The following is a 21,479-nucleotide window of genomic DNA, read 5'->3' on the forward strand; positions in this document are numbered from 1 at the left end:
TGTTTAAATTACATACCTCTTATCTTAATCATGAAATATGTTATCTGTCAATTACCCGGGGAAACATGGCTTGGCGCTCCATGGCATCGCTGTGAAATTGGCCGTAATTGCAGTCAGATGCAGGTCGTCCGCCCGGAAGACTGGCAGCCTGAGAGAGAGAGGCCGCAGGGGAGGGAGGGAAGGAGTGAGGGATACAGGGAGGGAGGGAGGGAGGGAGGGAGAAAGAAAAAGAAGTAAAGTTTGTGGTGGAGGAGTGAACTCTGCAGGCAGAGCAGCAGCAGCAGCAGGATGGAAAGCAAGAGCCATTCTCTCAGCTAGCCGCCCTCAGCAACTCCCTCAGTCCTATTCAATCCATGAATAATAGCCTGTGTGTGTGTGTGTGTGTGTGTGTGTGTGTGCTTGTGTGTGTGTGTGTGTGTGTGTGTGTGTGTGTGTGTGTGTTTGTGTGTGTGTGTGTGTGTGTGTGTGTTTGTGTGTGTGTGCGTGTGTCTGTGTGTGTGTGTGTGTGGCTGCTTGTACAGTAGGCATCTATATTAGTGTAGGTGGGTGATGTGGGTGAGAAATGCTTGCTTTGAATGCTTGAGTGAGTGCATGGTTTTGTAAAAGTGTAAGATGCATGTGTAGGTCATGTACTGTAGGTTAGGTTCTTTTTACAGCTTGTGTGTTTGTGTGTGTGTGTGTGTGTGTGTGTGTGTGTGTGTGTGTGTGTGTGTGTGTGTGTGTGTGTGTGTGTGTGTGTGTGTGTGTGTTGGCTTATGTATAGAAATATGGACTCATGGTTGTGCACTGTATATCACCTGTGTCTGCGAGTCAGTTAGACTGCCTCTCAGAAGTCAATAGCTGAAATGAATCCTAGTGAAGATTGTGCAACGGACATTGTTTGTGGTGTACACAGATCTAGATTGTGTACACAGACCTAGGTCAGTCTGTTTGCACTGAGATGATTTTGATTTCCGTTAGGTGTGTTGATGTGTGCTCTCTTAAGAGTTGAAATGATTTATTTCCATGATGGTTAGTAGGATACTACCCCTATGTACCCGTGCCGGACTCCTATTTCTGTCACAGACAGAATTATCCTTGCTGGGATTTGAGCTGCAAAGCTATGTGGCTGTTCCCGCAATGTGTGGGATAAGCTGTGTCTATTCCTCTGTGGCTTGTCTCTCTCTTTATTTTGTATTCTCCCCATCACTTTCTCTCTCCCTCTCTCTTTATATCTCTTTCCACTCATTCCTCCTCTCTTGCTCATTCTCTCTTGACTCTCTCGTTCTCTCGCTCTCCATTTCACAAACAAAGACGCACTCGCACACTCACTCTGGCTCTCTTGTCAGACTGTTTGGAGGAGATCAGTGGGGCATTGTTCCACTCGAGCATTGTTTGAGAAGGGCAGCATGAGTCGTTATCGGGCTCCATATGGGCCGTTTAATGGAGACAGATGTCTGCGGCTGTTTGTTTAATTCCACACTGACTGCTAATTGTATCAGCCATCGCCGGACAGCCGTTTGGTGTGTGAAGGGGGGACAGTGTGTGGACAGTGTGTGTGTGTGTGTGTGTGTGTGTGCACCACTGCTGTGTGATACTAGCCCATTATGAGAACTGTTATCATTGTTTTTCTCATCCTCTCTTCTTCTCGTTTTCCTGAGTTGCTCTTTTATTTCCTGTCTCTTTCTTGAACTGTGTTTACATCCAACTCTGTCCAACTGTTAAACTTTCCTCCACTTCCTGCCTCTTGTCTTGTTTTTGTCTTGTTCAACCTCTTTTTTGAGATTTTCTCTTGACTTCTTTCCTATTAAACAAGTGCTCTCTTCCTCCCTCCTTCCTCTCTCTCTCTCTCTCTCTCTCCGTGTCCTAGGCTACCCTCCGCGGAGTGGCACGGGCACGCTGCAGATCTACCTGACGGACGTGAACGACAACCCACCGGCCGTGCTGCCACGCGAGGCTCAGATCTGCGAGCGAGGTCGCCACGGCAGCTTCATCAATGTCACGGCGACCGATGCCGACGAGATGCCCAACGGCGGGCCCTTCAGCTTCGACCTGCACCCCAGTGCCCAGCGCAACTGGACCATCTCACGGTTCAACGGTGAGCCGAGCGGCACGCCCCCTCTCCTCAACTCTCCTCTCCTCTCCCATCCTCCTGATCAATGTGCCCTCCCCAAAACAAAGGACAAGCCAGGAGCCAGGGGAGAGTGTGGGAGGAAGTGACTGCACAAAACTTTTAGAAAAAAAGTTTGAAAGACAAACAGAAAAGCTTGTTGTAATGTTTTGATTTTCCAGTTTGCAACAGATTGTCTTTTTTATTTAATTAGTTCCATTATTGTATCTGTATGCATAGATATACCATGCTCCACAAAGGTGTCACTTTGTTATTGTGTGTGTTTGTGTGTGTCTGTGCGTTCAGCTGATCATGCCCGGATCAGCTTGAGAATCCAGTACCTGGAGTCGGGCGTGTACGAGGTGCCGGTCACGGTGATGGACTCGGGCAACCCCACGCTGACCAACCAGTCCAGCATCATGGTGAAGGTGTGCCCGTGCGACGAGAACGGAGACTGCTCCGCCACCGGGGCCGTGGCGGCTGCTGGCCTGGGCACGGGAGCCATCATCGCCATCCTCATCTGCATCATCATACTGCTCAGTGAGTCACACACATACACACACACACACACACACACACACACACAGTACATACATACATATACATACATACACACACAGTACTCTATATATAAATATTAATGCATTTGATTTGCCCTTTTACTACTAACTAGTGCAGTGCCCGTTCAAACATGCTATTCCTGTAGCCCAATTACATGCCTGCAGGTAGGCCTGCTTTAAAAATAGGATGATAGGGAAAAACATAATTCCAGGTAAGCATTCAATAATGAATAGGCCTACAGATAATATAATAAATGTGAAGTGAGCAGAATTTAAGCATGGCTGCATGTGACATTTTTTACAAATCAAAATTACATAATCCTAACAGCTGTTTTGAGTCAAGGCTATATGGTTAGCCTATTGAATAACTTGATGATAGAGAAAACAAACCATTTTGTGGAATGATGCATCATATGGAATTTGCAACGGTGTGACTCAAAAACAGTCTCTGGTGGCCTATAAGTGACATCACACTCTGTCTGCCACTCGTTGCTTGTCGCTGCCTTGTTATGCTTTGCATGTGTGGCATTCTGAGACGTTCTTTAATTCGGGACCATTATCGCTCGTTTCAATTTAGGACCTTGCAGTTGGAATTGTCGTTTGTTTATTCAAAGTCTAAAGACAGTCCAAAGTAACCTGGGCTATTCATAAGTGACATCACACTGTCTGCCACTCGTTGCTTGTCGCTGGTTATGCTTTGCATGTGTGGCATTCTGGGACGTTCTTTGATTCGGGACCATTATCGCTCGTTTCAATTTAGGACCTTGCAGTTTGAATTGTCATGTGCTTATTCAAAGTCTAAAGACAGTTCAAAGTAGCCTGGGCTATTCGAAGTGTCCGCTTATTGCACATCATTTTTTACGTCATTTTGAAGAGCCACTGCATATAGCCTACCTGTGTGTGTTTGCATGTTGGCGTGTTGTTGCAAAATCCGTGGAATTATCTTGCACTCGCTTAAGTTTTTACCAGTGTAACCTACACTGATCCAATTCTGCCAAAGCCCTGCTTCTATCCTCACTGGTAGCTTACAGTCCTACAGTGCTGTGTGGGAGGGGGAGTGGCTAGCGGCGAAAGCCAATGCGTGCTTCTTTTACCGATATAGGCTATTTAACGATATCTTTTGCATTTCTTATTCAAACAACGTCAAATTCGGCAGTGCACTTACTCATGCCCGTAGCAAGACACCTGCCAAGTTTGTAATCAGTCTGACAAACGGTCAGCGAGATATGCGTGCCACAGACACACACACACACACACACACACACACACACACACACACAGACACACAGACGCTTCTTGCTTTATAGATAGATACATGCACCTACACACTACTACAGACACACACATAAAAATACATATTCTACACATATCTACTAGGATAAATCCTCACACAAGGGCACCACATGCTCTCAGGTATTCATATAAGTCATCACCTGAAGTACCTGAAGTGGCCATCCCATACCCAAACACTAGACACCCATAGGCTCTCCTGTATGCTGACACGCTACAGACTCCTCACTCACTCACACTCCTCAGCCTTCAGCCCGCCGCTCCCATCTGTAGCGCACGGCACACTTTCATCTTGGTGGATTTTGAAGGGGAGAAGTGTTCAGTGGAGGAGCTGTTGACTTCTGATAGGTATCCAGTAAGAGGGTCTCAAAGTGATTAATGGATGGTTTTAGGCAGGAGCGTCGCTGCGGTCTGAATACAAATTTCGCCTCGGCCAGTCTATTAGAGAATTAGAGAGAGAGAGAGAGAAGAGAGAGAGAGAAAATAGAAAGAGAAATAACACAGCCTCCACAGATACCAGGTAGATAGTCTTTGGCGTGCATGAATGGGGGGGGGGGGTGCGCTATTTTATTTCCTCCCAAACGCTGGTTATAAATAACCACTTCTTTCAAGTTCCTGTGTCCAATGCACCCTGCAAACAGGAAACACAGTTGGTAAGACAAGCTGCCTGTTGTGTGTAGTGTGTACCCCAGTAAAACACCCCCCCCCACATACCCCCACCACCACCACCACCTTCCAGCTGCCTTGTCTTTCCTGCGAGTGCAACCACTACATAATTCATACACAATCATGTGCTCGAATAGGAATAGACACAGTTGCCCTCTCAGTTACTTTTGCCCTGCAGCTATTTTGTTTCCTTAACAAATGACTTCCAACGCTCATATTGCCTTATGGTAGCATGTAATATTAACAGCTAGATCCAGATGGCGAGAGGGGAATGTTGTTTTTGTAGCGTTGATGGTGAGAAGGTCGTATCAAGCCGGAGTTGAAATCGTATTAAACATTTAGCCGCCCTTGAGCAGAACTGCTGAAGAAGGATTCTGTGCCTGTGGAACTGGTTGTAAGACACAGCATACAAAAGCAGCAAACGTTGTTTAGGACAACTGACATTCGTTGGCAGGTCTTTCATGTTTGCAGTTTTCAACTGGGCATGGAGTGGGGAAGGTTGCGGGTTTAGTAGGGGTAGAGAGGCCTGAGGTGTTTATTTATAGAAGATGGTAGACGGTTCATATGTTATGTGGTGGATATGCATTTTGTACAGGGTGGGTGAAGGTGTACTGGCATCTTTTAAGGACTTTTTGTGGGTGATACATGCCCATAGGGTTATGGAGCATACAAAAGGTTAGGAAAGTGCACACTATCCAATGCAAGTAGTTGGAAAGTGCAAGGGTTTGCATGAGCTAGTGCTGATCTAATGTGTGTATGTGTGTGTGTGTGTGTGTGTGTGTGTGTGTTCCCTGCAGGCATGGTGCTACTGTTTGTGGTGTGGATGAAGAGGAGGGAAAAGGAGCGCCAGACTAAGCAGCTGCTCATCGACCCTGAGGACGACGTCCGGGACAACATCCTCAAGTACGATGAGGAGGGAGGCGGAGAGGAGGACCAGGTGAGGAGAGTTCAGCACTAAAAACAGGGCACCTGAACACACACGCGCACACCCACTCACTCATTTACATACTCTAACACACACACACACACACACACACACACACACACACACACACACACACACACACACACACACACACACACACACACACACACATACACATACACACACCCATATGCACACACACACATATGCACACACACACATACACATATACACACACACGCACACGCACACACACACACACACACACACGCACACGCGCGCGCACACGCACACGCACACGCACACGCACACGCACACGCACGCACACGCACACACGCACACACACACAAACACACACAACATCGCACACAGCAGGTAGGTGGTGACACTGGTCCACATAGAAACTTCACTTCCTGACATTTCCTGTTCTGGTCATGGATTTATGGTCAGTGCACCCAACACCTCTTGTCAAATTTTTACAAAAATGCCACTAGAGCAATCCAGCTCAGCATGCATCCTTTACAAGCAGAGACAGACCCAGACAGTACACTGTATTTTTGGTTACCTAACCAGTCTACAAACACTGTTTTAGATCTTTTTGGTTACCCAAGCAGTCTAAATAATGCAACATCTTATGCGTTTTGCTACCCAAAATACTAACCATCTTCCCCTGCACATACTGTACATATACACATTTGTCTGCCTAGAATAGTCTATCTGTGGTGTCTGAAGTAGCAGACCCTCCTTCTTTTCACTTTAGAAGCCTCTTGTCTACTGTGTGTAGTGATAAAAACTGGTTAAGTTTTTGGTTTTCTTGTGTTTTCTAAGTCCATTAAACTTTCCCAATCTTTGTTTACTTCCTTGGAGTAGCTGGTGCTATAGTCGGACGCGTGTTTAAATGAGATGATGAAATTAGTTATTTCTTTCACATTATAGTTCTTTGTTCCAAGTTTCTTTGTCTTGGCATGACGTGGTGACACGGTCAATGACTGTTTCTGCGTACACCTGCTACACCATCTGATCTGCGTCACTACACCACCTTAAATAGATAATACTCCTGCTTCCTATAGAGGGACACCCATGCAGTGGTGAATGCACACTAACACAATGTAAATACAGAATAATTGGTAACACTTTACTTGACAGTATCGACATAAGACTGACATGACACTGTCATGACACATGAACTCTATCCCTAATCCTAACCTCTTACTCTAATCCTAACTCTAAACCTAACCCTAATCCTAACCCTAACTTGTTATGACAAAAACAGAATGACACTTAATGACAGATGCGTTATGTCATAAACGTTTATGACTTGTTTATGACACATTCATGACAGTGTCATATTACTCTTATGTCGATACTGTCAAGTAAAGTGTAACCGAATAATTTATTTAAATAATTATATAATGTCAACTTAAATATATTGATATAGATTTAGAGCTCTTATAATAATCCAAAATAAATGAATGGCTCCTACACTGTGTCTCCCATGGCAACCCTCTGACTCTCTGCAACCCCCTGACCTTCGACCCCCTGTAACCCCCTGACCTCTAGTGGGTGTAGCTCTAGCAACATTGTGTGCTACATCTGCAGGACTATGACCTGAGCCAGTTGCAACAGCCTGAATCCCTGGAGCACATCATGAGCAAGCCCGCAGGGGTGCGGAGGGTGGACGAGAGGCCGGTCATCCCCGAGTCGCAGTACCCCATCCGGCCCATTTTGCCCCACCCAGGGGACATCGGAGACTTCATCAACGAGGTGAGCGCGTGCACACAGACACCCACACACACAAACACACACACAAGGTGTCCCTCCACACACACACACACACACACACACACACACACACACACTCACAAACACACACTACAGGTTGGGCAAATCTGTCTCCTGCTTTGCTTTTCACTTTACTCCTTCTCTGTCTTCCTGCTGCCTGTCAAGCCATATACAACACATGTGTTCTTACTGGGGGGTAGAGATGGACTGTGTCAGGATAGGAGGACCAAACCAAGTGAACTGTTCTATAGGCCCTGCTGACCTACAGTGAGGCCCATACGTATTTGAACCCATGCTAAAGTTTACTAAACTAAAGCTAAAAAGAGGATTATAAAATCATCTTTTGGAAATGATCTTAATAAAAAAATTAAAGGAAATATCCAACCTTTAAGGACACCACTTTTCTTTGTGAATGAATAATGTATCATAAATAAATAAGTGTTCTTCCTTAAACAGGGGGCATAAGTATTCGCACCCCTATGTTAGATTCCCATAGAAGCAGGCAGATTTTTATTTTTAAAGGCCAGTTATTTCATGGATCCAGGATACTATGCATCCTGATAAAGTTCCCTTGGCCTTGGAATTAAAATAGCCCCAAATCACATACACTTCACCATACCTAGAGATTGGCATGGTGTGTACTGTATTTCAGTTAACCTATTAGCTGGTTTGATGCTCATTGAACTCAATGCAAATGGGGCGTGCTTCTGGCAGAGTGTGATGTTCCCATGTAGATCAACGTTCCAGAAGTGAAAAGCGTGCTAAAAAGGCATGACTATTGCCTATAGTAGCAACCAGGTGATAAGCGGGATAACGGCCTTTGAGTAGCCTAGAAATCTAGACGCACCCTAGCGGAGGCAAATTAATTTGCTCAGCCTGTACGTCTAGTATCAAACCATAGGAATTTCTATTGGCTGACGCCGTGGACGTCATCCAATCACAGCGCTCTATTTTGTTAGAGAGTCTTAAGGCGGGCTTAACAGGATGATTACAGTCCTACGACGGTGAACAACAAGGAAGGTGGCTATGGCGAACGAAGAGCGGTTGTTTGAATCGGCGTTGGCGTCAACTTTGGAGGAGTTGGACTTGTGCTTTTCTTTGAAAGTTGAGCAACACAATGTACTTAAGTCATTCCTTTCGAAGAAGGATGTATTATCCGTTTTGCCGACCGGATACGGATATGGTCGAAGCGCTGGCCTATTGCATGCCTAGGCAGTTTGAAAGACAATTCTCTGCCCGCCCCTTGGATTAAGCAAGGTGAATGGGTCGATTCCAGACTATACATTTCAATGATATAGGATGGCCCGCCAGGCTAGCCTTTGAGGTGTCCTGTTATATGGAATTAATGCTTGGGCAGAGGCCTCCGCTGCGCGTCGGGGAGTTCTTTGTCCCTCGCCCTCGTCCATTAATTCCGTATAACAGGACACCTCAGCGACCATTATCCCTTACACAGATTAATTAGAACAGAGGCACTCTGAAGTTGAAAAAGTATAAAAAAGTCTTTAATTTAACATGGCGAGAACTGGTTAAAAGCACATGGGTCTACACGTTATGGCCATATTGGTAAATTACTATTCATTGTGAGATGTATTTTGTAATATCTTTATTATAATTATGTTTCCCTGACCAGGTTTCTCTTGGTCAGTGGCGCTATGCATTTTAGGTAGTGTACGATAGCGCCAGACCCCTAACCTGACCCTAGCCAGATGAATTTTGTTCCGCTTAGCTCCGCCTAGCTTCACTCACATCCATCTGGGACCTCTTCCATTGAGAGTGATTTCTGCAGCCGACTTTATGGTTCAGCCAATCAGGACGCAGGGCGGGAGTTTCATAGATGTGACATAGTGGAGAAGCGACCGTGAGACTGTTATCAGCGTCACAGGTTGGCTTCGATGTGAGTGGTTGAAGTAGCACGTCAATAGATGACGGACAAGTGGCTTATTCAATCATATGCAAGCATTTTTTGATTAGGCCCAGCCTTCTGAAACACCATTCCAATGGATCGGTTCCAGATGGATGAGTGGAGCTAGGCGGAGCGAAATTCATCTGGCTAGGGTCAAGTTACCAGACCCCTCCTTAGTTTGTTAATTGACACACCCCTTGGCATGTTGCTGAAAAAGAGAAAAAGAAAAAGAGACGTGCAAGATAAGAATAAACTTTGCGCTGGGATAATAATCCGCTTTCCGCCAAAAAAATAGGGCCCATAATTTAAAAGTGTATCACATTTGCTAATTTACAGAGCTGTCTCTAACAGACTTGCAGGTTTAAGCTCAACGAATGATTGTCATGTTAACTAACATGTGTTCCATGACTATAAAAAGTTTAATGATTGGTTTCTCTCTACACTTGAAATGTACCCCAAAGTATAGAATGACCCATATATACTGTATATATATATATATATATATATATATATATATTGTCATGGTTACGCTAGAGAGAGAGAGAGAAAGAGATAAAAGATGGTTACGCTAAAGAGAGAGAGAGAGAGAGAGAGAGAGATAGAGAGATAAAAGATTCTCAAAAAAGAGAAATTACAGAGGCATTCTGAAGTTGAAAAAGTATTTAAAAAGCCTTTAATTTAACATGGCGAGAACTGGTTAAAAGCACATGGGCCTACACGTTATGGCCTTCATCAGGGCATAGAAACAGGAAGTAGAACAAAGCTTAAAATGGACACCCTTAGGTGATTAGTGGGTGGAGCCTTCCATGTGACCAACTAGTAGGTTACCAAAACACAATTAATTGACAAAACACTGACAAAGAGACACATATCTCTAGAGAGAGAGGAAGAGAGAGAAGTAGATTTCAATAAAATGTCAAAAAACTAAATGTCCATACTTCATAGAAAGGGGGAAAAGTCACATTCCTCATTAAGGCCAGGGAAAGAGGTTGCCTTAAACATTCTAGTTTTCTTAATTTTCAGTTTGATCTCAGTAGCTAAACATGGAGCTGCATGTAGCTTTTGAAGCATGTGATCCTCCTGCTTCCCTTCTGTATGGACTGATACTTGTTCTCTGTCAGTACCACTCGTGTGCCAGCGCTGGGCCTAGCATGTGCTGTCCAGCTAGCTGCCTGCCCCAAAAACACACCATGGGCCCTGGGACTCCACCTCCACCTCCCAGCCCAGCACTGCCCAGCCCTGCCCAGCCCTCTCCCCGGCTGCCTGTGTTCTTGTAATTGACCTGTGTACACAAGCGGGCAGAGGGGAGCGGGTGTAGTCTACACCGGCAGCATCGGATCCCTATTGTCCCGTTTATTTCCTCATCTTCGGGGAGACGTTATGGTGATGAATAGCATACCATCTCCGGCCTGCTCGGAATGCACGGCCTGCCCCGGAGCAAGCTGGCAGGGCTGCTGAGTGGGTCTGGTGTGGAATACCGAAGGAGGGTTTTCCCCTGTCTTTGTAGGCACAATCATTTGATTTGATTTGACAATTAATATCATAAACTTTTGGTTCATGAAGTGCTAGTCTTGCAATGGTGTGTTGCATTATATTAATATAGTATTCAAGAGGTAGCCATAATGGAATGTGGACTAAATGTAGGTGACAACAATTACAGCATCAATAGTAGGCATGTTTGAAATGTCTAAACCATTTAAAATGCGGGGGCTCCAAAATCTGATCTGAAGTCTAAGGTGCAGGGTATAGTGTTGTTAGCATTCCTTTTGACTTCTAGTCGATAGTGCTCCAGTCACGTTTGGAACTACCTGGATCAGTTTCTGAAGTTTTAATTATTTGCTTGCATTTCACACATCCCAAACATAGCTTAGATCAGCTTAGTTGAACCGCAGGGATTTGAATAAATGGACAAGAGGAGTTTGCGGACAAGGCTCTGTAGTTTTGCAATAAACAAGACAGGCCAGACAGACGTGTTAATACTGCTTAGTGTTTAAATGAAGAAGACACACGTGGGGAACATGGTATTCGATAGCACTCAAATAGAAAACACACGCGCACACGCGCACACACACACACACACATACACATACACACACACACACACAAACACAAACGTAGACACACAGTTTCTTTTCCTTTGAATCACAATATTTTAAAGCAGCGGCCAGTAACTGTCTCGCTCCCCTTTTGAGAACCCCTGCCGTCCTCCCCGTGGTGCAGGGCCTTTCTAAGCCACGCCGGCTAACCCCCTCCTGTGACGTTCTCTCCGACAGGGCTTGAGGGCAGCGGATAACGACCCCACGGCTCCGCCATACGACTCACTGCTGGTGTTCGACTACGAGGGCAGCGGCTCCACCGCCGGCTCGGTCAGCTCGCTCAACTCCTCCAGCACCGGCGACCAGGACTACGACTACCTCAACGACTGGGGCCCGCGCTTCAAGAAGCTGGCTGACATGTACGGCGGAGGGAACGATGACTAGAGCACCTCTGACTCCCGACACCCCACCCCAGCCCAAAAATGAAAAATGGAGGTTCCCACACCCCCACCACCACCCAACCCAATGCCAACTGGCCAAGCTCTCCAATCACAGAGCAGGACTCTCTTAACAGCCACACCCACAACCCACAAAACAACCAACCGATTCAAACCAACATTTACCGACACGTCATGAAACAGACAAGGTCTTGACAGAGGCAGCTTTGTGTATTATCCTCTGCTGACAGTCTTTGAAAAACAAAAAAAAGACAAAAGAACATTGTGTTGTGGTTCTACTGTCCTTTCTTTTGTATTCTGATTTTAACTATGATTTTTTTCTCTCTCTCTTTGATGAAGGCTTGTGTTCACAGTATTTTACTTATTTGAGTTAGCCCTCCGTAAGTGCAAGCTTTTTTTAGATGTGTAAGGGATGCCAGTTGCTCCATAGTTTCTGCCCAGCTGCCCTTACCTGGCACATCCCTTTGCCCATGTCCCCTCATTCGTCCTGCAGTCCTCCACAGACAGCCAGGTCGAGTTGCATTCTGCTTGAGGAGACTGAAAAGGAAAAAAAAAAAAAAAAATACTCCCACAACATTCTCACGTGAGAAAGAGAGTGTATGAAAGGGAAAGAGTTGCTATCTCACTTAACTTGAATTCTTCTGAAGAGAGAAGCACTGTTGTTTAAGAAGTGCCTTCACTGGTGCATTTCTTTCTTTCTTTCTTACTTGCTTTCTTTGTTTTGTTTTGTAATTTGTTTTGTTATTTCGCTGTTTGGAACTTCGTCAATCTCAGGATTTGTTGGCCACACGGATGGCTGGCGTGTCCCCAGTCTGAAGCTCCATCCAGCGCCCCACCTCCGGCCCAGTGCAGAAGCCTAATCGGCTGTCTGGCTACTGAGTTGAGATTTGGCCTTGGGATTGTAGGGTTACCAGTAGTGTAGACAGAATCATGTTGTAAGTGCTTCACGTAAGTTGTCTCCTTTTTATTGCGTGCTTTAAAGAAATGGGGATTAGTTGGGAGAGGACATGGGAGAAAACAGATTTGTTTTTTTGTCCAAAGGCTGAGACGGGAGTGTGCTGAGTGTGAGAGCCTGTGGGTTGGCACAGCAGAGACGTGCATTCCTAATCAGACTATGTGTAAATCCTTTAATCAAACTGTGCGTGGAAATTCAATGATTGTTGATTGTATTGATACGTAACGTGCAGAAACAAGCTGTAGCTTGGATGGCTGTTCAAATTTTGGATGTCCACCTGTGTGTGTGTGTGCCATTCTGTGTGTGTGTGTGTGTGTGTGTGTTTGCTGTGTTTGATCCATCTGCTGAAAGCAGGACACTTTAGGGCAGCAAGTGTATGTGTGTGTGTGTGTGTGCGTGTGTGTGTATACTGTACTGACTTTGTTAATTTGTCAGGAAGGATTGGAATTGGTATTGGGCGAAGCCCAAAGGTAAAGCGGCTATCGTGATTAAACCTCTCTTTTCAGAGGTGACATGATTGGTGTGTGCGGAATGGGTGGCGGGGAATGCATGATGTTTCTCCCCAACACCCTTAGCGTGTTACTCTAGTACGTAGGGTTGATTATTTGAATTCATTAAACCAATATATATAAACTGTAAAAAGTCAAAACGATGTAAAAAAAAGGGAAGAAAAAGATCCTATTTTTGAAGTGTTTAGGAAATCTTAAGCAGTTGGTGCTCAAGTTGATGTTTTTCTTTTCTTTCCTGTGCTGTTGAGAGGGTTACAGAGCACCACACCCAAAGTACTCAAAGGTCTCTGAGCCTCGACTTCTCTACCCCTTTAGAACCTGCCTCCGCAGGGGTTCTTCTTACTGATCTACCCCCCGTTGCGGTTCAAATAGACAATTGATGACTCCTTTTCAAATCATATCTTTCTAAAGTCACAGTGAGCCAGTGAGATCACAGTATGACAGTGAAACTGCCTGGATTACACGTTTCCAGTATCATTAACCCTGAAAGCTATTTGTTATTCTGATACTTTTGGGGAAAATGTGGTTGTTTTAGTCTTTTTCTAATTGCCAGTGGTTCGCATGATGACAGCTGTGTTCTCAAGGGATGAAAAAAAAACTTCCACACCAATCTGCCAGTGAAATACTCGTCGTGATTCTCGTAAGGCCTACCCACCAGTCTCCAAATAGACTAGGCAGCAAGTGCAAAATAGTTCCTTTGTGTGCTGTAACGATTAGATATGCAAACTTTTGCCTTTACCTTTTTTGGAAATCTCAGCTTCCCCCTCCAACCCACACTGTTCAGCACCCCCTGTTCTCTGAGCCATTTCCCTAGTTAAATATGGTAATGCTATATGACTGCAACAGGAGTTCTCTCCACAAGCCATTACTGTGGTAACCCTGGGAATAAGCAGGAACAGGGCCCGCCAATCCAGGGGGAGCCCACCTCCTGTCGGGCCTTTCCCAGTCAGTTCAGTCACAACATCCTTGTGTCAGAGCCACTATTGATCACTATCATCATAAGAATGTGATGCAATCTGTCAGCTCATACTGATATGAGCTGATTAGCGACACCTGTGAGGTGTGGGAGAGAAGGCCTCCAGTCCAGACTGGCCGATGACACATTGTGTTGCCACACGTTGGCTCACCCCATCTCTCCCCTTTGGGTGCTGCCACCCATGTAACAGTGGTTCACATTTCAGGACAGTATGCCTTATAGATTCCTGAGGCAGGGGAGGGATAGCACAGGATTTGTCATTTGTGTCGTGAAGTGGTCTAGTCTTTTCTCCTGCCTTTCCCCCTGCTGTCCATTGTATCTTAGTTAGCAGCCTTCAAAGTCCGGCTAGTGCACGTGGCCAGTCTCATTTGTCAGTGGTCAACATGGCTGATGGTGTTTCCATCCATGTTTCCAACTAAAGGTACTTCAACCTCTTACACCTTTTATCTTCAGACAGCCATTGGGCTGGTGGCATCATGTCATTGTGACCACGTTCTTGGTGTGACCATGCTTGCCATAACTTAGACCCCACTGCTGTACCGAACCGTCCAGAACCGTGTGACCCTACGACTCCCAAACCCCCCATTACCCACACCACAACCCCCATCACAACAAATGCCTTGCGTTAGCCAATGAGCAGGAAGCCGTCGTAGTTAGTTCAAGGTGAGCTTTATGTTCAGTGCAGTGCAGTGCAGTAGCTGTGCCGTTCTGGAGATGCCTCTGCACACTCACAGTTCCCTGCAGGGGATGTGGCTTTATCATATGTTTTCATGTCTCATTGCTTCTGTTTCGCTTTGGCATAGCAAGCCGGAGGGCACACACACACACACTCTCTCTGAAACAGCCACTGCATTTTTTTTTATTTGTATGTCACAAACAGTTGAAATAAATGTAACTGATGTATATAAACTTATTTCTTTATCTGTTTTTTTTTACCACTACACATGTTTTTAACCATCATTCTGTATGAACTTAGCTGGTTTTGTATATTCTCTTAGATTTCTTTTTTTATATGTATTTCACTTTTTGTTTTGCTTTTTTGTTTGATCGCAGTGTTTTTGGTTATTTCATGTTGTTTATCTGTGAAGAATAGCAAGCTTCAACACAGTCAAGAAAGCCATTTGAGTTTATAGTAAACTCCAAGGAATTCTAAGCCTATGGCCAACCCATCTAACCACTGTTTATTGTTGAAAACATAGTTGTTGTATGCAATTCCTTTCCCCAAAAACACACACTCCAAAACACATTCATGCACACCCAGAGAGAAATGCTGGGTCTAAAACCCTGTCTGCATCCAAAATCCATCATGCTGCGGTGCTATCCAGACAGCTCAATCCCCTGCCGCCATTGTTCGCCTCGTTGGTCTATACCTGGTGCCGCGTCAGATCCCCTCAGTCCGCTGTCTGGGAAATAGGAGGCAGAGCTGCCAGGCCCTGCGGCCCTTAACGGATGAGGGGAGAAAGGCGAGCGCTCAGCGCGACACCCCAAAAATAAACACCTGTCTCCCACCTAGCCACCCATTTTTTTTCCGCATTTGAGTTCGCCGTATCTAAAAATGAGTTGTTCGCTTTCAGCAGCAGTCATTGCTTACGGATCAGTCTGTGGGCTGCAGACAGTTGGATAGAGAGAGAGGACAAGACTAAGCCATACAAGGTGCTCATATCAGCAGGCAAACCCCTGGCTGGATGATGAATGGTTGAAGTAAAAAATGGTGCCATCACGGGAAGGTGAGCATGGGGCAGAAGATCATGGATTGACAGACTTTTCTCCACGTATTTATTTTTTTTATTTATTGACAAGTGGGAAAAAACACGGATTGTTTCTGTATGTTGTGGAAGTGGCCTGTTGACTGCAGGTTGTCAGCGGGGCTAAGCGGTGTGAATCTGGTTGCATGGGGATCCGTGCGTCTGTCTGGAAGATTTCTCACCGTGCGATTTTGTTTTTTGTAGTAGTGTGCATTGATTATCTTGAGTGTGTGTTTGTGTGGCAGCACATCAGTGTGCGTGTGTGTATGTGTGGGTCCGCACATTTTGATTTGAAGTGGCTGAAAGTTGATTGGCTTGTTTAACAGTGCCCTCTAGTGTAGTGAGAGAGAATTGCAGTCAGGCGTGCCACTGTGTGCTTCACAAACTTCACAGCTGATTCCATTACATGGGAGTGAATTATGTTTTGCCTCTTCTCCCAGTCATTTTGTAGCCTACGTGATGAAGATTCTGAGCAGCAAATTTAACTGGCATAAATAAAATTAGGAATTAATTTGGAATAAAATTAAAACAAAGAGCTGAACCACATACAAATGGAGATTGAATTTTGCCAGGGATCAGTCAATCAGGATTTGATGTGGCAAAATCCATAATATCCATAATTTACCATATTATTTATAAGTGAAGCCATGCAACAATTGGTATAAGGCCATAATGTCAGTGTCAGGTTTAACTGTAGCCTACTACAGACACTGCAGAAAAAGCAGGAGAAGCTGTGTTGGTTGATGAAGTCAGTGTTGCTGCTACACCATTTTCAGAACACTGAACTCGACTACACAGCCATTTTAATCCTCTCCCCTCTACCCAGCTAAGTAGGCCTCGCTATGTTGCGACACAGCCCCAAAAGCGGAGTGAAGTTGTCGGAGGAGGCAATTCGCTCCAGTGTAATGGAAACAAGCTATAAGAGGAGCCGGCCACCAGAAAGTAGGGCAAAGTGAGTTTCTGGCAGGCCACACATCTCTGGACCTCACACAAACCCACGGAGCGTGCGGCATACTAAACAGCGACATCAGACAGGGTTCGCGCTCGTGCTGGGAGCAGACAAAACTCAGTCTTAATTGGAGACGCCCTATGTTACTCACATTTGTGTGTACATAATGTAGTAATTGCTTGAAGCTAAATGGCTAAACAAGTTAGGCGAAATATATATGTACAATTGGAGCTTTTTTTGCATGTGTCTTTTTATAACAGACAAAGTAATTATATAACAACTATCATACAGAACATTTTAAAAACGTGTAGCAGCCCGCATGACCGAGGTTGTTTCCAGAGGACGTTTCTGGAGTGTACTATACTCACATCGATTCAAGAGTAAAAATAAAACATCTAAAACAAAAATAGAAAAAATACACAATCATTGCACAGTTATGAAGTTAAAATTGACTTTTTTGTAAACCGTCAACAGCACAAATATTTTGTATTGTTGTTTGTACCATTTTGTACCAAAAAGAGAAAAAAACGCATAAGAAAAAAAAGGGAAAAGTTTCTTGTTTTAAGCGTGTGTTTCTAGTGCCACTGCAATCTTGGTTTCCAAATCCAGTTGAGTATGTACGCAGCCTTGCAGATCAATGGTGTAATATAGATGCTGGGCTGGCCCTTCCCCTGCCAGTGTCCCTGTGTTATATAAATAAAGTTTCCCCTCATTTTAAATGCCTTGGCCTTTGTGTGCTTTTTTTGCACTTTTACCAAATCTCATGATATTCATTGTTGGTATGAAGTATATGGTGAATACATCACTTAGTTTTGTATGAAGTATATGGTGAATACATCAAAGTTACAGATACTTTCACACAGCATAGAGACATTATTCACACAGCATAGAGGCACCTAACCCCTCACTGCTCCCCGAGCGCCGCTGTTGTAGCAGGCAGCTCACTGCACCGGGATTAGTGTGTGCTTCACCTCACTGTGTTCACTGTGTGCTGAGTGTGTTTCACTAATTCACAGATTGGGATGAATGCAGAGACCAAATTTCCCTCACGGGATTAAAAGAGTATACATACTATACTTAAACGTGAACAACCTTTCATGATATTGCAAGAAAACAACCACACCGGGTCATTTTTGACCCACTTATGCATCTGTGGGTATAGTTCTTCAGTTCTTTATCCTGGTCCTGGAACAATCAATCATGTGACTTGTTAACCGCATTTGATTATGATCTCAAAAGGACTGCAATTCAGTTTGGGGGTCCCCATACCGGGTAGAGAACTCCCACTTGCCATAGCACATGGGCAAATGCCAAGATAACAGGATTACAAAAATCAATCTCCTTCTGTTCAGGCATCAGGGAATTTACCTGTGAGAGGGGCAGGGGGTACAGGGTCTTTGAGTCTAAACACCGTCAATGTCAATGTGCTCTGTCAATCACTGTAGTTACCTGATCAGAGGCCTTGACAAACTGGCAACAGCTGTTTCCTAGGAAGTTTGAGTGGCTAGTCTGATTTTTATGCATCATGTAAGCTCATCCAAAAGTTACATTGCAATTGAAATCTAAATGTTCCTATGAAAAGCAGCTTCTACCGCTACAAAATTGTGTAGAAATAAGTTAAGTAAAATGTATCTGTATAGCAGCTCTCTCCAGACTAAAGTCACTTATATTTTGCAAGAACATAATAGAGCATAGAATGAAGATATACACAAAAAACAATGCATAAAAGAAATATACAATGCACAATAAAGTACATAAATAAGTGCATGCAGTTTATCAACATGTCTAAGCAGATACTGTCTTTATAGCCTACTTTCCTTTTGAAATAACCAACAGAACTGGCAAACCTTAATGGTTAAGGTGCAGTACTACAGCCTCGAAAGCTTGATCACAGGTCTCTCGGCAAGTGTGTGAGACAGGATATTTGGTTTGTTTGACCTAACAGAGCCAGCTGATGATATATATGCAAGGGCCTGGCTGTGCAATTTTCTGTAAAAGTGAGAATTTGCATATGAGTATGGGTATGAGTAAGAGTCAAATGTAAGACTGCCAATTTCACCTGGCAAGTCTTGCAGCAGCATTCAGAATTGCCTGCAGATGACCAAGGGCATATTCACTAAGAGAGGAGAACAGAGCATGCAATGGACGGGTCACAGGGGCAATATGTTCTGAAGCAACAATCAAAACAGCCATCTTATCAGCATTGAGCTGTCTGAAAATGTTCTGCCTCCTGGTCTCTGATAGTGCCCAGACTGTCTAGGAGGCCAGATAACCTATAAGTCTTGAATGGAAATAGACTTTCACACACACCATGTACACCATGTTCATTTGTAGTTTTAAAATGTAATGGGTTGATCACCCTTTATGCTTAATGCATTTATATTTAGAAAATGAAGACCAGTGTCAAGGGTGGGGGGGGGGGGGGGTAAGCTCTGAGTATTTCAAAAAATCCACATGAGCAAATAGTGATTCAGACTTACTATTAGGTCAGAAAGTCTTAAGGAAATGATACGTGACCAAAAAAACAATAGCGAAAGGCAGAAGATCAAAGCAAACGACTCAACCAGGTAAAACACGGTTGGATAAGGAGAACATGACCCTGTGAGAGCCTAGATCTCCCTCACATTTTCTCCAAGCGGCACGTACCTGCCTCAAGACCTGGCAGACAATGTTCCATCCGTTTTCAATAGAAAAGGCATCATCTGCCGCATTGATTTTAAAGACTGTCTGCCAGGTCTGTCTACACAAACAAATCATTAGTCAATCAAAACATCTGTCTGCCCTTTGAGCAAGGGGTACGGTGACTTTCCGTAACCACTGAAGCAGGACCAACAATACACTCTCTCTTCAATTATTTAAACCTTTTTTTCCATGAAACACATGGTCTGCTTTCTTTAATTATGATGAATCAATAAGGTGTTGGATGAATTATTCTACAGAGACACAAAATCCATAACAGTCATCAAGTTTGAAACATAAGCTTAATGTCATACACGCACACACAAACACACGAATGCACCCATTTATACACCACTCATGTATTCATCAGTGACAGAGCCATTTTTCTCACATTTTCTATGGTAGGGGATGAAATGTGTGATATTACATATCTCCCCTCATTAACATGGACAAACATTGGGCACAAACATGGGGCACATGTCGCTGAGACCACACATCCAATAAAAATGAAAAAAAAAACATCCAAGGGATTTCTAGAATCTAGAATTTACATAATTTTAATATAGTATGTTCACTATATTGCAGGTGTAACAAACCCTTCCTTATCAGAAATGAACCGATATTTCTTGTCATGTTGTTCTACAAGTTGATTATGAGACACCAGTGTGGTATTGTTTAACGCCACCACACCCTAAGGCCTGTCTTTTCCTAATGAAAACTCTAGTTGACCATGACCACAATTTCCTCACACACGCACAAGCACATAGGGCGGTGTGTGTGTGTGTGTGTGTGTGTGTGTGCGTGTGTGTTAACACCGAGTAACTGAACCGAACATGATAAACTACCACAACGTCAGATTGTCATTGTTTAGAGAGATGAAGGTGAGGCGAGGCGAGACATCAGATCAAACAACGCCGAGCCACCTGAGTATATCATCTCACCCATTTATTTTTCATCATAATAGTTTGCATTCATCTCTCTCTCAGTAGTTGTCCACGTAATAGTGCTTTCTTGCTCTAAGAAAGCATGCCTGCTGTGAGTGGAAAGACAACAAATTGTCATCCATCTATAAAGAATTTAGAGTTTTGTATAAAAGGGAGCTTTACTCTATTTCAACACCACCAGGCCAACATATGAAGATGAAAATGATACCCTATTATCCTGCTGTGGATTCATAAACACTGATATCTTAGGAATAGAATAGGAAGTTAAGATAAGTTCCATACCCATACAGCATGGAAGTCGCCGGTGAGGCAGAGAGGAGTCCAGGGGCATACGGGAGACATGCGCTCTATGGGGTTCACACCACTGGTCAGGAGATAAGAGGAGGATCCAGTCAGATAGCTAAAAAATAAATATTTGAAACTTATGTACAGTATGTGTCACAAGAACTCATGATAACGTGATTTCAAATGGGTCCAAACAGGTGAGGTCTTTTTCATTATAGACACACTCAGATACATAGAGAAACACGTACAGTGTTCAGTGCTGAGTTCAAAAGAAGATGAGTTTCTGGTTCACTCTTCTAAAATGTTGTTTTCTTGCTGGATTGGAGGGGCATCTGTGGAGAGATCACACATTAAGCCTGACAAATGTTATGTGCTCGATAATGAGAGAAGGCCCCAAACACATCATTATTACCTCAAATTACTTACCCAAGCAGCTCTAACGGTGAGCCCAGTTCCAAGGCTAATAATTTGACAGAGAGCTAAAGAGCATTTTACAATAAATGACTTGATTATCCTCTCAGTATTTCCACATATTTTCCAATACTACACAGAGCAGTTTATTTCACAGACCTCGTTAGCAGCCATGCCCTTCTTTTGACATTTGTGTATGACTGGTAAACATTATTCATAAATTGTACTTTGCAAATCTACTTTTTGCTTGTTTTTTATTGTACTTAAGCAGCACTGAAGCATTTATTGAGAGGTTGTATCCCCACACATTTGAGGAG

The 21,479-nt window shown here is 44.1% G+C and overlaps 1 protein-coding gene across 1 annotated transcript in view; it reads left to right on the forward strand.

Moving 5' to 3' along the window:
- Positions 1-17,562, forward strand: part of LOC143114966 (cadherin-4-like) — a 246,816-nt gene extending 229,254 nt beyond the window's left edge. Inside the window, exons 11-15 of the mRNA XM_076276809.1 lie at positions 1,850-2,077; positions 2,396-2,629; positions 5,403-5,542; positions 7,130-7,294; positions 11,489-17,562. Of these exons, the coding sequence (XP_076132924.1) occupies positions 1,850-2,077; positions 2,396-2,629; positions 5,403-5,542; positions 7,130-7,294; positions 11,489-11,695 (974 nt within the window). The 3' untranslated portion in view covers positions 11,696-17,562. The remainder of the gene's footprint in view (positions 1-1,849; positions 2,078-2,395; positions 2,630-5,402; positions 5,543-7,129; positions 7,295-11,488) is intronic.
- Positions 17,563-21,479: the final 3,917 nt, after the last annotated feature.

The sequence above is a fragment of the Alosa pseudoharengus genome, unplaced genomic scaffold, assembly GCF_046254945.1.
Source record: "Alosa pseudoharengus isolate Yale_2024_CS ecotype anadromous, Long Island Sound unplaced genomic scaffold, YU_APseudo_1.1 YU_APseudo_1.1_scf_9, whole genome shotgun sequence".
NCBI classification, from domain to species: Eukaryota; Metazoa; Chordata; class Actinopteri; order Clupeiformes; family Clupeidae; genus Alosa; species Alosa pseudoharengus.